The 16,087-nt window shown below is 40.2% G+C and overlaps 2 protein-coding genes across 3 annotated transcripts in view; both read left to right on the top strand.

The window, feature by feature from the left end:
- The first annotated feature begins 738 nt into the window (after nucleotides 1–738).
- On the top strand, nucleotides 739–7,457 carry tmem44 (transmembrane protein 44). The gene is made up of 10 exons (XM_069152902.1): nucleotides 739–975; nucleotides 1,056–1,182; nucleotides 1,262–1,352; nucleotides 1,573–1,754; nucleotides 2,087–2,173; nucleotides 2,285–2,455; nucleotides 2,662–2,814; nucleotides 3,110–3,199; nucleotides 3,332–3,445; nucleotides 7,209–7,457. Exons 1-10 carry the CDS (start codon nucleotides 791–793, stop codon nucleotides 7,395–7,397), a joined length of 1,389 nt encoding a protein of 462 aa, XP_069009003.1. The 5' UTR covers nucleotides 739–790; the 3' UTR covers nucleotides 7,398–7,457.
- Nucleotides 7,458–10,329: 2,872 nt separating this feature from the next.
- Nucleotides 10,330–16,087, top strand: part of atp13a3 (ATPase 13A3) — a 36,404-nt gene continuing 30,646 nt past the window's right edge. For both annotated transcript variants that reach the window (XM_069153462.1, XM_069153461.1), the window contains exon 1: nucleotides 10,330–10,551. The gene's annotated coding sequence lies outside the window, so the exon portion shown is untranslated. The remainder of the gene's footprint in view (nucleotides 10,552–16,087) is intronic.

Here is a 16,087-nt window from a genome sequence, read left to right as displayed (position 1 = left end):
CAATGTTGGAAAGGAAAAAAGACTGTATTTTAGGTAATATTTGGAACTTTCTCCGTTTTTTTTTTTTTAAAGCAAGAGTATGCCTTCAAAACCTTTTTCCACAAAGTAGTTCTCTAAAATCTTTTTATTTGTTGCAGTCATAAATACACATGCATGTGGGTCTTTGGGTCTCGTGTTTTATACCTGGTGGCGTTTAGGACTGCCAGGAGTTGGTTTTTTTATGTCTTGTTTCAACTTCAGTGAGTCTGATCGACCCCGCAGTCTTTTGAAAAGAGACGTGAATACGCATATATCTTGGGTTCTCCTGGCTTGACCTAGCCGCACCTGCTCAGCCAGGACCAGACAAGATCAAACCTCGTTTCACTCTGTTTTCATTGATTTTCTAATTCTGCTTTTGTGAAACAGCCCCCTTTGGTTCTTCCCACAGCATGTTTGTAAAGAGCAATTACTGAGCTCCCATATCACGACCATCATTGTGGGTGTCATACTTAAAAAGAGACCGCACCTGCAGGGCTTTGCAGTGATCCTGAACATTACTCAACCTCTGGGCAGGTGGGTGAGAACAAAGCAGAACCTTTGCTTTTTGCAAAGACTTAAAATTGAGACATAATTTATCACAACGCACATGGCGACTTCTCCCAGTTAAGCCCCTCCTCCCTACAACAAGCGGGCCTTTTTTTAGTTTGCTCCTGTACGCGTTTGACGCACGCGTTTGCACGTAGTTTGCGTGGGGAACGAGCACGGGTCAGTTTCTCTTCGATACGACGGAATGTAAACATTTGCGCTTAAAATGGAACGATATACATGGTTTACTGATGGTCAACCTGGAGGAAGCACCAACAATTTCCTGACCAATTTGATCACCTTTTGCTTGGATTCAGTGTCCACCTGTTTCTCTCATGACGCAGACGAACTTTGCGTCCCCGCTGGTCTCACTTTACTCTCCGCGCTGCTCTTACTGCTGTCATGTCTTCTGTAAGTGCATTTTGATTCACACTTTGCCCCAGTCATTTCATACAACAGTCCTGTCATTGAACCCGTGCTGGCTGTTTAAGGGCCGTGTACCAGAGGTGCAAATATCGGGGAGAGAGTCGGGGAGAAACCTTGATTGTCTTCTACTGCTTCCTCGGTAACCTGTGCAGCACAGTGGGAGCCATTCAGTCCAGACAGCTGCATATACAGGTATTACAGTTTTAACTAAAGGCTGTGTGATCTTTTGCATGCAGTAACGTGCTGTAACTTATTGCTGTTCCCTCTGTAGATTTTGATGGGTGCTCTTGCTGCTGCTATTGATGCTGTGAATTGTATTGTGTGCTGCTTACCAGTGTTAATGTGCTGGAACTCAAGAACAGGTAAGTTTTAGAGAAATTCCATATTTCAATAATACAAAACTTAAGTTGTTTTTTTCCCCCCAGACAATTTCAAACAAAGTACATCACGTAAATATTAGCAGCCAGCTGGCCAAACAGTAAAGAGATTTATCAGAGAATCTCTACAGATATCCTTACAAATGAACAGGAGGCATGTTGGAACTGTTTCTAACTGTGACCATCTTCTCTGGAATTCCCTCAGAAAGGAGGCTGAGGATGATGAAGAGTCGGAGGAGACAGTATCTCCTAGCAGTGTGTGTGTTGCTGATGGTTACAGGAGACTTTCTGAAGTCCAGGGTCACCCAGCCGCAATCATTAAGTCCTGGCAGAGGGAGGAGACTGCTGTATGTCCCTCTCCACGTGTCCAGTTGGAGTCCTTTAATGGTGTGCTTGCACAGACAAATAAATGTGGATAGTGAGCGGTGGAATGTGCTGAAATACTTTGCCGGGACATACAATTTGTCTATTTAGTCACGCTCAGTTGTATTTTATAGGTCTTAAATCCTGTCTCCACTGATCTCTGCCATGCTGCAGTTTTTTTATTTTTTATGCTGAATCTGTATACTTTTCAATACATTAAGTTAGATTTCACAGCAACAGTTTCTGCGCTGTGGATAAATATTGATGTCCTTCAGCCTTGTCTGTTTAGATATCCTACATATTCTTGCGTGATATTGTAGCTGACATTAGAACAACTTTATACTGTTCTTCTAAAGGACAACACTGAAATCCTGGGTTACATCCTTGGGCTGCTGTCCTTTGTCATCACCTGTTCCTCCAGGTTTCCTGCACTCTGCCGAGCAGTAAGTGACAAACAATACATGGGTGTCAGAGCCACTTAGAAACATGTTTCCCCAAAAGTGTTTCCAGTGATAATGACTTTCAAGGCCATGGCATTTACCTTTTCCCTTTAGTGCAGAGGACATACGTTGACCCCGGTAAACATTTTCTCTGGGCTGCTGTGCTCACTGGCTGGTGCCCTCTACACTGCTGCCATCCTCCTCTATGACACCAGGTTTGGGTTTCTGATAAGAGTCATGCCGTGGCTTCTGTCGTCAACAGGCTGCGTCACTCTAGACCTTCTCGTATCCTTTTGTAGCAGAGTTTCACTGCATCTCACTCCCTCTGTCTTGTGGCATTTACTCAATATTGATTCAACCTATGAGAGCATTCGCATGTTTTCAAGACAAAAAGTGGGCTCGTGTGCAATACAACTAGATTTAAATGACTCGATTGAATATGTAAATAGTACTGAGGTGTGATCTGTTGACCTTTAACCAGGCCCTGTCAGATTTTAGTCACTCACTGGTGCAAAAGAGGAAGCAGGCAGCGGCCTAGGAGGTTTTCTGCAGACATGGAGAGCCTTTTAGCTGACTCAGGCGAGGATAACATTGTTCTAAAGAGTAAGAGACAACAGCACATTCATTCATCAGCACAAACAAAAGTAAGTTTATTTCAACATTTCTTTTCTGTTGCATGTACAGGATTAGTACTTGCATTTACGATACCTCGGTCACAATGAGACTTCCCTCGTAGATAAAGTGCTTACTAATTGTTTTGTGTGTAACAATTGTGTGTACTAGAATTTTACTTATTGTCCCACTTAATTCAATTATTTATCTGGATGTGGCATCTTAAATGGGCATAAAAGAAAAAAATTAAGAATTTTTTTGCAAGAGTCATTTTACAAAATGTATGCTCATAATGCTCTCATTCATGTCTTGGTTTTAATATTTTAGTATCCAACATTTCTGTCAAAGACAACAAATGTCCAGAAGATGACTGAGATGGGTCAATATATGGACATCAGTGTTCAACCTGCAAAAAAAGTAAGTAAAGAATCTGGTGTGGCACTGCAGTGTACGATCATGTCTATATATTTTCTTCACCTCAATCAGTGTTATTCTTGCAATGGATGTGCTATTTTTTTTTTAATGTTCCTTAACAATGTGACATGTAAGGGGGAGGAGGAGGAGGACGGGCCTCTCAACTGGATGGTGCGAGTGATCAAAGTCAACAGCCTCTACTCCTCAGATATATCCGATGACTCTTCAGTAGTCAGCTCTGATCTGGAGGTGGGTTGGACTTCTTTGGTAAAATCACTTGGATAGGAAACAAACTGGAGGGTGACACAGAGATGCAGTGGTCAGCACTGTCGCCTTACAGTAAGAAGGTTCTGGATTCGAACCCGCTGGTCTTCTGGGGCTTTTCTTTGTGGAGTTTGTATGTTCTCCCTCTGCATGGGTTTTCTCTTGGTGCTCTCTGGGTTCAGTAAGCTAACCAATTAGGGCAGAAATCTAAAAGAAATATTTCATCAATACATCCAATTTATTAATGTTCTCCGCTGAGTTTCCTCTCTCCCCTCACCCCAGGCAGTCGAGGCAGATGACCATCCACCTCTGAGCTTTCTGTTAAAAGGGAGTTTTTCCCCTCCCACTGTTGGATGTTTTTCTTCCTGTTAAAGGGGAGTTCTTTCCTTCAAGCCGCTCATGTGGAAGTTGTTGAATCGTTGGGTTCCTTTGTATAATGTTGTAAGGACTTTACTATGTTAAGTGCCCTAAAATCACTTATGTTGTAATTTGACGCTGTATAAATAAAATTGAATTAAATTTAATGTTGAATCCCTAATAACCCAGATTAATTTCAAAGCAGTTCAGCAGTATTTAGTCATGTGAACACTTTAGATACCTGCCTCAGTTTTCTATTTCCTTTCATCTTGAAATTGTGTAAATTTACACAGATTTCTGCAACCTGTCAATCATCGTATTTTCAGGTACAGCGTTGCCTTTTGAAGTTACTGAAAAAGTGAAAACTATTTTGAACAGTGATTAACACTATGACAAGTACTTTTCACAGAGCGCCACTAGGTGGTGACAGCATGTTGATGTAATCGAGGGTGTTTGTGGACTGAAAATATGAATGAGTAACTGAATGTTTGACTGCTGCTGCGTGACATACAAGGGGACTTGTGGCCTTGAATGAACTTCAGTGATGATCTGAAATCTGTTCCACTCATTACCCTCTCATGTGAGCTCACGTAATGAAGTTTTCGCTGACACACTACAGCACAGAGGTTCATGAAGCGGTGAAAGTTGAGACTGATGCTATCTGATGAATGTTTGACTAATTGAAGGGATTTGCGTTTTTTATTCCGAGGCTGTTTTCTCTCGATGTAAACTGTCAGATTTGATGCCTCGCAGTCATTTTGACTCATTGTGATGAGAATACACATCTGGAGACGGCTTGTTAAAATTGTGGTCATTAATAGGACTGACAAAATGATTGTTTTCGTGCCACTGGATTGTTGTATTTTAATGAGATTATAATGTGTTATAAATCAATGGCGTTTACTTGTCTACTTATTAAAATCCAGCTGTGAGAAGAACTCGTAAGAAGAATGAATAGTCAAGACAGCGTTTCTGCTGCTGCTACCCAGTCTTAGTCCTTTTCACATGTGACTCTGGGGGAAGTAAGTCAGAAGACAGCCGTCAGAGGTTCTTGTAAGATGACAATAGTCAGCATTTTCTTTTAGGACTGATGAGTTGAAGTCTATGGAGAGACGTGTGTGCGTAAAGGCTGGTTTGTGGGTAAGAGTGCAGGATTTGTATTGTAACTTTTCTCTGCAGTGTAAAATAGTGCTCAGAATCAAATTGTATTGGCTAAGCAGCAAAACCAGTCTCGTTTTAGAGGACAGCGTACATTTATATAATTTTCCCTCTTTGAAATGCATAGTTTGAGTTTGCAAGGGGAGTGAAATTACAAGCTTTTTCTTTTTCTGGCCTTCACAACCACAAGAGAAAACTCCCTCACTGTGCTGCTGTCGAACGCCAAGCCATGGAGGATGTCATTTAATCAGAAACAAAGGCAAATGGTGCACAAACAATTGCAGGTTGATGCTGTTCACCAAACAGGAAAAAGCAAATGACGTGAATGCCCTTAGCACAGTTGGTTTGTTAGACAAGTCGGAGGGATTTAACAGTGTTCAAAACGTACAGAGAGTATATGTTGTACATGATAAAGAATACAGGGAAAACTCCTTTTCTTCAACTAAATCTAAAGTCCAGCTTTCACTGGTTGATGGAGGTCCATTCACCTAAAACACACTACAGGAGCTTTCCGAATATTCATTGTTCTGAGACCCAGTCTTTAAACTTATTTTACAGAGCACTGTAACAGGCACGGAACTAATCTCTTGTATCTGGTCTTTCTGATTTAAGACTATGGGAGGTAAATACTATGATTAACCCATCTCTCTCTGACTCTCTTTCCACTTAAGAGTAAGAATTAACAGAGGCTGTCTACTTGGCGATATAATGGAAAGATAGTTTCCTTACTAGTTGACTCTGTGTAATGTTTAATGAATTCACGATAGAGTGAAACCGTCACTTTTTATATGGTTGGATTTTATTAAACCCAGAGCTGCTGCAATCAGACAGAAAATGATCATTGAACAGTACTTCCATAAAGTATTTTGCCTTCTTTACAAAATATCACCATAATCACTACTCATGGGAAAACCTAAAAAAAAAATTTGGAGTGTGCTGCCTGCCTAAACTGAGAGTCAGTGCAGCCAGCAGCTTGAAATCTCTATTCTGCTGTGTGTTTCTTGCACATTTCTGCTCAGAGCTGGTTCTCGGCTGAGGGGTACAGTGATGGGTGGAATTATTTGAGATTTGCCATGTGGCCCAAGTGGGAACAAGTGTTCTGCTGTAGAGGATCTTTGACTAAAGACCAACATTGGGTTGGGTCTGTCTGCCTAGGAAGTGGTGTGAAATGGTTGCCTTGTCTATAGGGGACTAGTGCTGCCCTCTGCTATTTTGGGAGATGTTTATGGTCTCTTGTGTGATGCCTGTTGGCCAGGAATTGAACTTTGTGAACAATGCTCAACCTTTTAAACTCTCATAATCTTTAACATTATAACACGGCACCTCAGAAAAGCAAGTCACACATATTCCTGTGCTCTAAATGGAGAACTCCTACCTGAAATGAATTTACTAACTCAGTTGAGCAAACTGCAGCTACCCAGTTATACCTGTCAATTCAGCAAAACATACTTTTCTTTGTTCCTTAAAGGTACAATCATTTCCACAAGGCACCTAAATATCATCATTATAGAGATATAATTTTAAAAATTGCCTCCAAGACACGTTAGAAAGTAGCTACTTATTACTCTGCAGAGATTTGCGTAACCATTGACGGTTCAGTGCACCTGGGCCCAGGAGCTATCGGGCATGGACTGTCTCACACAGTCTTAAAAACAACCAATCAATAACATAACCAGAAACTGCAGTGATTGTGATAGCTATATACACAACCTCTCCATCTTGTGTAAAACACTTGAGGTTCAGCGTCGTAGCCTGTTTTATGTCCCTTTATTTGTCTCTATTGAAATGTTCCGAACGGCACACTATTATTTCCACCCATTACTTAGGCCTATTTGATTTGGTTTCTTTATTCTCAAAAGTAACCAAAGAAGGAGACTCGCTGGAAAATATTTTTTTGTTTGTCCAAAGACCTTGCTCCTTGTCATTTGTGATGGCTTGTGTTGTCCTCATAAAAAAACGTTCTCAACGGCTCAACCTTTAAGCAGGAAGCTCCTGGAAATGGACAACAAGTTAAGCTTGTCTAAATCTCTGTGTCTGTGTGTCTGTGTACACTTGAGCGTGTGCTTATGTTTGGGGCGTTTGAGGCGAGGGAAGGGGCCCAAGAAAAATATTTGCACGGGAGCCAATCACAATCATACGCTGCAGTCCGTATATAAACTTGACACAATATAAAATCGTAACCCTTCTACTGTAACTCTCCATGATAACACTTTGACCTGTTTGTGTTTTTCAGTGGGAGTTCGAAGCAGCAGATGCACAATGGAGTGAACCAATTGCAAAACAACAGGAGGGGGAAGAGTTTCCCCTCCAAGAGTGGCCATCAAACCCCAAACCCTTCAACGTCTGCACATGCTCCATATCTAGACTCCCACAGAAAACTCTGTCTGGTACAGAAGAGCCTGCTGTAAGCTCGGCTAAATGAACTCTCAATCACGCACATGTGGTGTATTATTTGAGAATTAATAAAAAAGGCAAACACTGACCTGTTACCTGTCTTTTTTTTTTTAGAGTTTAGCTAATGTGTGTATAGTACACTGTGACCTGAACTGACCAGCGTTGTTAAATTGATGTTGATTGGTTTTACCATAGGTGCATTAAGCTTTGCCACTGACTCATGGCTGTTCGTAGACGAAGCTAACGCTAACATCAAACCCTCTGAGAACTCCGATATGTTCGGTAGATTTACCGTAAAGACCTTCCCTAATAAAGCACTATCACTCCCCTGCTGCCATTCAAGGTTATTGGGTCATATCCTGTATTTTGCTAGTGGACCTGGGTTATCAGGGCTGGACTGGGAAAAGGGCCGGCAGAGTAGATAAGCTCCAGACTAGACGTCCAGGGCTTGTCTGTCCTCTCCATCATTCAGCAGACCTCTGTCCATCTGCTTGCTTCGAGGCCATGCAAGACGTTTCTGGAACAACATACCAGGGCATTTTTAACTGATGGGACTTCCTAATGCCTGATAACAAAACAATACACAGATTAAAGCATAGTTGTGAACTGTATTTCACTCCTCCCTGTTACATTTCCTCAAGTGACATGTCTGTCTGAGACAACTGATTGGGAAATAACTAATGAGATGTAACAAAGCAATTGCTGATATCAGCAGTAGATATTAATGTAACTCAACACCTTGTTCTGCTTGTAAACACAAGCCAGTAGGTTGGGAGATAATTCAGTATTATTTATTGAATATTATGTGGATGTTTTTGTTCTGCAAGTGATTAAATCAATGATCTTGTTCCCTCTGGAATTAAAAACTATCAAATTTAGTAGTTAAAGTTTTTGTCTGACAAATATGAAGAAATATGGGCCATGTACTGCGTAACACATGAAAACGTTAACTGCTTTGATTATTGTATATTGTGATTTTTGCCTGCATTTGTCACATCATGAAATCCCTCTCTATTTTGTGATCCTGTTTTCAGCCATGTTGCCGAGCGCTGCCAATAGTAGAAATACTTTAGACATATCTAATTCAATCAATTCTTCTTATTTATTTATCAAACTGGGTTGCCCTCAGGGATGTGATTAGTGAACCCACTGTGGAAAGACATGGAGTGCTTCTTTCTCTTGGGTTGTCTATTGTTGCTGATGGATAGGAACGCATCCTGTGTAATTTGGAAAATCTGAATAAGATGAATCATTACACACATTGAGACAGTTTAACTGTCTTATGTTGTCAAATGTTTCTCCTGAACTTCACTGAAGCATTCCGTTTGTCTCTGTCTGTTTGGTTGTTTTACACCTGAGAATTTAAACTATTGACCATCTTGGTAATAGATCAAAATACAAGTCGCTGTTTTAGGGGTCTGATGCCATCACAAATGCTGAGCAAGCATTGCGCGATCTTTGGGCCTCATCTCTGTCCCTTCTGAGACTGGGCTTAAGGAAAACAAACTGAGCGTCCAACATAAAAAGGAGGAATTCTGTTTGCAAAAGTGATGAAGAGCCCGGATTAGCACATCTGAAGCAGCAGTGGGGAATGGGCCTTTCTGTTTTTCTTGGCCCGTGCGTCAATGATCACTCCACTGCAGACTGCATGGAAGATGCAGAATGATTTGGACCTGCAGGACATTTTGTTCACCTTGCAAGTTGACCAGAAGAGGAGGAAGGGGAGGGGAAATTATTCAGGAGTTACACAATAGTCAGTGACTAAGCCAGGAATGAATCAAAAACTTAACACTCATCAATGAACACATAGTTGTGACTGGATAACTCTGAATAAAGGATTATATAATGGTGAGCTGCTTGTCTACTTTGTCAAAGGGGCCCTTGACCGATTTTACACATAAAGATATGAACAGTTTTTTGTAACAGTAACAGTATATGAAGACAATGTCTTCCGTGGCTCTGGAATATCTTTAGAAAGTCTAGAATAATGCATCTCAACTTGCACATGGCGTGATACGAAGAATTTCTTACAGAAAATGTAATTACAATATGGGCACATGAAGTTGAAAATGTAAGGACTTCTTCAATTGGGTCAACTTTATTTTAAAACTTTAAAATTTTGAGGAGAAACCCTATCAAGTTAATAGAATTCAGCTTAGTCATAAATTCCACACCCATATTTGAATTACTCAAAAGCTATAAAAAGCAACCTAAGATTCCTGGATTTGTATGTACATTTACTTGTTGAACAACAGATAGACATATTAGAGAACGTTAGTAGGAAAATAATACCAAAAGGAAAATCTTTTTTGTGACATTAATTGGCCTGTTTCCCTTTAGATTCTTAATCACTAATAAAATTCAAAAAATGTACCTGGAAAAATGATCTGACATGTATCCAACCAGCAATTCAATTTCAAGGTTTTTTTTAGACATTGATAAAAAAAAAAAAATCCTTTCTGCAGGACTGAGGTACAAAGTGTAACTCATCATGAAAAGGCATGAGTGAGTAACATCGAGGGGCAAAATAGTATTACCGTACTTATTTTGAACATAAAGATAAGAATTTACTGACTGCCGTTAACCTTGGAAATTTTATTCCATAAAGCTACATTTCTTAATTCAGTCTAATTGTTTAGGTTATTTCTAATTGAAATGTAATGTTATTTTGAGTCTCTTAATTCAGTAACAAATAAGAAATTCAGGGCAATTGTTAAAACATTTACTCAAAACTGTTTGTCCCCTCGGTGAATCTATTTTTTTTTTCTTACGTAGATATTGTTATCATTATTACGATAGTCGTTGTATAAATGTTCACTCGGTGTACAAATAATAATAATAAAAAAAAACCCCCTGCGATATATGACAGCGTACGCGCTCCGTTTAATTGCTGCGATAATATGTTTAACGAGGGTGACTGTTGACGTTGCGTGGTCCTCCGTGACGTCACGTCCGGCCGTCAGACAGCCAGTTCAGGCCAGTTCACCGCCGCCGTTGTGCTCAGTCTGTCCCGCTGAGCTGTCAACGCACGGCCGCTCTCCTCCTCCGCCTGTCCGCCGCGACAACATTTTTCTATTCAACTCGGCCCGCTTTCACCTTCAACGACGTTTTCCTTCAGATAACAGCGACTCTCTTCTCACCATGACTCGAAGGTGATCTTCAGCGTGTCCAGGTGGTTCTGGGTGAGTACGCTGCTCTGAAATACGTTTTGTCTTCATCGCTGTCATCATCATCATCATCATCATCATCACCCATGTGTCCGTTGCTACGAAGCGCGGCTAATAGCTAAAGCGGTAAGCTAGCTGGACGCCAGCCTCCTCCTTTCTGCGGGCAGGGTCTGGGAAAACTGGCCGGCGCTTTAAACCAGTGAGGCTCGGGTTTTCGCTCCGGCGGTGAATTCGACTGAAAACGCGGGGTCGACAGAGGAAGACACGCGGAGGTTGTTGTTGAGCTAACAATGAAGCGTGGCTAATGTTAGCCAGCTAGCAAACGTCCAGCGATGTTTTCCCGTTAACCCAGTTGAAGCGCTCCCCCCCCCCGGCGTCCCGGATTGCCGTCGCCTTGGTTCATTGTCAACAGTTTGGCACCTAACGCTGCCCTGTGTTATCCTCTTTGCTATTAACAACAGCGCATCAAAGATAAGCCCTGGTCAAAGTCTGGCTAAGTGTCCAAACAAGAGTGGAGATTTCAGATTGAACAGAAGCAGCCGAAGTTGTGCGGTCGTGTTTGGTCTTTTACTGACCTTTTTAAACGGCGCAATAAAACAAAAACAAAAAAAAAGTTGTCTTTTGTTGCAGACGATGATGGGAGCTGTCCAGTGTTAGTTGTCATCTCGTCAGTGTACAACAGTTCGGTTGTAGACGCTTTACATCGTTGACCAACACGCCTCCATTCTGACAGCTTCATCCCCTGAAACACCTGCCACCGATCTGGTTTCCATCCAGTCAGCTTCATGAGATCAAGTGGTTTTACCCCCCCACCCGATTTAAGTCCTTTAATATTGGCTAACTGCTGAACTTTCATTCTGATCCTCACTATTTCTCGAGATAATCCAACTCCACAGTGCACACATCGACTTCATTAAAATGATTAAACTCAGTCCAATCTTTATGCTTGACAGTATACAAAATCTCTGTAATGCTTTTTGAATAAAATCTGCATCCCAAGCTGTTTCTCAATGGGTTTTTTTGTTTTTTTGGTCACTTTTTGTAAAATAATAAAGCAAGTTTTCATTTTTTGTTTTGAAACAGATTAACTGTTTTTAGTCTTGGCCACAGCAACAACTCTGTACTTCTGTCTTGACTGCTGGCTTTAAAGGCTTTTTTTTTTTTTTGCTGCCGAATAGATTTTGTATTGTCTCAAAACATGAATGATGATGGTGATAGAAAGTGAGTGAGAGTGAGTATTCAGCAGAATATCCCAGGGGACAAGTTAGGAAATGAAGTAAAACAAAGGGCAAAAATTCCTCAAGAATTCTCAGAACGCCCCTAAAAACTGTGTTTGAGAGGTAAAAATTGGTCCCAAAATTGTTAATAGTTAATTATATTTACAAGTCTAGGGCAGTATCCTAGTCCCACATGAAGTCATTGGTTTATGTTCATTCATTTCATTTACTTTAAATTTTTGCCTCTAACACACTCACATGAACAGCGATGTTGCTCACACTACATAGTTTTATTACGATATTGGGGAGAGACCAGGCAGTCTTGCATCGGCAATAACTGGTAAACGTACGATACTTTCTAAATTGTTTTGGGTGTTACCGGTCAATTTAGTAATATTGAAAGCACATTTGTAACTTACTCCTTGCAAGATGCTCCTCTTGCAGACATTACAAGGAGGTGATGGGCTGCTTTTGCTTTTGCTTTTATTTTAATATTTTTATGGTGCACGTATGCCATATAAAGTAGGCCTCCTGCCAAAAATCTAGCTTTCCGTTTATGACACCTGTGCTACAGTTGCCGTATAAGAACGGATTAGGGCTAAGTATACTTTAGCTCGGTATAGCTGTTACCCATAAGTAAAAAAAAAAAGAAGAAAGCCTTATCAGCCTCGATATCAATCTTTGGAATTGGCTCAGGACATCCCTAATTGTATATTTATACTGTGATATGAGATTAGAAATCCTGTGATGACATAATTGTTATCTTTTCATGGTTTTAAAAGTTGTATAACAGTAAAGTGATGTAATTTTCTAAACTTACCAGACTGTCCAAGGTGTTCTTTTATTTGCTTTCTCTCACCTCGTCATTATAGTCACATTAATTTTTCAAAATCTCATTGTATAAATATTTTGTGAAAGCAACTTCAAAGTTGTTAGAATATTAATATCAAGCATTTTGGTCAAAACCAACATGATATTTAATTTTGTCCATTTTACCCAGCCCTGTTATGTATATTAGATACAGCTGCAAGAATTTAAGTGCACGAAAACATGGAACTAAAATAACTGAAAAAAGCTCCTTCACATGTAACGACTACCAAGAACTTGACTCAACATTTAATAGTAGAAGTCTTGTACCATTTGACATGGTACACATTGTCCAGTAAAGTATCAAAACTGTTTGACAACTGTTGTGAATGCAAAGTCATGACGAGGCCGTAAATATGTAAACTAATTGATTGCACTTGATCCAGGCACCTTTTGGCCTGTGGTACATGTCATTGCTTTGTAAATCTGGACTTGGATGCTCCCCTGTTATTGCTAACCATTAATTTACAAGCCCTGCCACACATTCTCAACTAGATTGAGCTCTGGACTCTGGACTCTGGACTTTTAACAAGCGCTCTGGCAAACATTAGCACCCAAGATCATTCCTAGGTGCCCCTTGGTGGACTCCCGTCTGACACTGAGTGAATCTTTGAGGCTTGTATGGGTGTGTCGCTTTCCATTTTGTGTTTGTTTTACTGTACTTAGGTGAATATTAAGTGCCTCGGAAGCCTTTTTGTTTCCTTCTGTGAAATGGCGCTTTTCAGTAATCTTGTTGCAGACTTGTTTGAAATATTCATCTTCATGATGTAGTTTTTGATAATTCCCTTACCAACAGCTCGATGTGTATAGAACCTAAATTATATCCTAATAATACAACGTGACATCCAGTTGGCTTCAAAAAGTTAGCTGCATGATTAAATATTTAAGTGCCACCGTAAAGTGAATGTGCCTTTGTGAATATGTGTGTATTATATTTGTTGTTCCTAATTTGTGGAGATTTATTTTCACTAAATTAAGACTCCTGACCCAGAGAGACTGTCCCTGCATTGGTTGTGTCTGCATGCTGTCAGTGTGGATTTCATTAATCGTGACTGCTATTTATTTATTTGTGTTGCGGTCTGGCTGGCACGCCTACGTCACAAAACGTTTCAGTAAACAAAGGATCAGAAGGGTATTTGGTTTTATTTAACCAACGGCAACAATTTAAAAAATGCCCTGATCGATTTCCGGTTTCTTTGTAAAGCACAAATAGCAGTCGTACTGAGCACCTCAGGGCAAATGTTTTCATTGTGTATTAACTTTGCTGTTTATCTAATAACGGAGACAGTGGTGCTGGCTTGTACAGTTCACCTTCTGTGTTTTCTTTGCTGACACATTGAGTTAAATGAATATGTTTATGTGGTTTTAATGCAAATATGTCCTTTGCATTAAGAGGAATGATATCCATGCACATTTTGTTGTTGTTGTTTTCCTTTAATCTATATGAAGACAAGTTTCTCACTCACACACACTCAATTTGGATGTCATATGTGGACTCTCTATGATGAAGTTTTGGTCCGCCTGTCTTTTATGTTGGAAAATAGGATTTAGAAACATTAATATTCTCTAACTGTGCATGCACAATAGACGGATGTCCACCTGCTGAGTCAAAACGTCCTTATATTTCACAATTTGTGTGTAATATAAGTAGACCATTTACAATTTGAACAGACTCGTGTCTTTCAAAAACTTCACAGTTAAACTGGAAATGATTGTTAGATTGCTTTTTCAATTTGAAAGTAGAGATAGAAAATATAATTCCTGCAATCAAGGAATTTAGAAGCTGAATTTAACCTTTTCACCTTTGAACTTGCTTCTGCTCGAGCTTAAGATATTGTCAAACTGGGCATTTGGAAGCGGTTTTGTCTCAGTTTAAGAAGTGAGGCGCCAATGTTCCTCAAGACTTTTCACAGGTGAGCTAAAAGACATCAGCCTGTGATGGAAGGCCTGCCAGTGTTGTTTCAGAGGGGAGATGGGAAATATCCTGACATGGTAGAAGTCCCCTCAGCAGCCCAGCACTGTTTGATGTGGGAGCCACAGAGCAATGATAGAGAAACAGATCGTTCCAGTGCTGATATAGCGGTTTGCTTCCAATAAGACCAGGGAAAAAACTGTGAAAGTGAGAACACTGTTAATAAATATCGAAACATCTGTACAAATTTTACAGAGTAATGCAAACCTGAGAATAGAAATGTCCCATTGATTTTTAGATTTTATGGGGGACTTTTAAGGCTTTGCATAGCCTGGCACCTAAAGCTTTTTTTTTTTTTTTAATTCTTGACAAACTTGCATGCAGCCTGAGGTCCTCGGTCAAGGGCGTCTTCCCTACATCTCCTTTACAACCTAAAAACACTAATTCTTGTCTGTTGGGTGCTGTGCAGACATGTACGGCAGATCATCAGACCCTCAGTGCAGGAAAGAGACGCTACCGCAGGTCGTTTGTTCCGACGGCTGTCGGACTATTCAACACCACCATAAAATAAGGTTGCACTGTTCATTTCATTTCATAGCACCTGCCACTTTTCCATTCATCAAGATATCCAAGCTGTTTTTATTTATTTTATTTGTTTTTGTGTATATGGTCTGCATGTGTGTATTTATTCATTGCTCTTATTTATTAATTTTGTTTTTCTAAAATAATTATTTTTTTTATTTATCTCATTTATGTATACTTATTTGTAAACTTTATCTTATTGTGTGCGCATTTTTGGCCACATACCTGTCCGAGTTGTATACGTTGCAGTCACTGGAGCCCTCTTTGTGCGTAGCCGGCGAGCTAGCGTCTCCTGATAGCATGTGTGGCATTAATGGAACGCCGGTAAATTGTAGTGTCTATAGTGACAGGTTCTTTGTGAGGCATTCAGGAGATCTGTCCATTATAGCTGCAGGAAACATCCAGGGTGACACTCTCCACCTCTAAATGCATGAAAACACTTTCTTTTTTTACTGTAATGTGTGATGTAATTTTCTTTTTCTTAAAATGGATTTTTAGAAAAGTTCTTGAAATTGGAATCGAAAAAGTATTGTTTATGAACAGGGCACCGAAGTCAAGGTTTCAGTAAACTGTTGAGTCTATTGTTTCGGCGATTGAGCATGTTGAATTGTCAGAGGGCAGTCTGCGACAGAACACTCAGGACTGAGATCCCGGTGGTCCGTCCTTAAAACCATACTCCTAATGATGATCATGAATCAGCTCAAGAGATCATATTGTATTGAAGCAGCCATTTTGATGTCCTTTTCACATACCTGGTAAGAATACCAAATAGGATGTGACCCTCACACTTGTTGCATTGTGAGTTTCACAGCGGTTGTTTTCCGGGTTGCTTAACTGATGTGTCGCAAGAAGCTGCTGCTGAAAATGTACCTCTATGATCTGTGTATATGCTGAACTCAATAAAAAAATTAAAAAAAACACACTTATTGCTTTAAAAAATAACCTGGAAATACCTTAATTCCCTTGACTTATG

The sequence above is a fragment of the Embiotoca jacksoni genome, unplaced genomic scaffold (assembly GCF_022577435.1).
Source record: "Embiotoca jacksoni isolate LCO1_2020_lvr unplaced genomic scaffold, fEmbJac1.0.p SCAF_19, whole genome shotgun sequence".
NCBI classification, from domain to species: Eukaryota; Metazoa; Chordata; class Actinopteri; family Embiotocidae; genus Embiotoca; species Embiotoca jacksoni.
The sequence above is the reverse complement of the archived record's forward strand: the minus strand, read 5'-3'. Positions and strand labels throughout refer to the sequence as shown.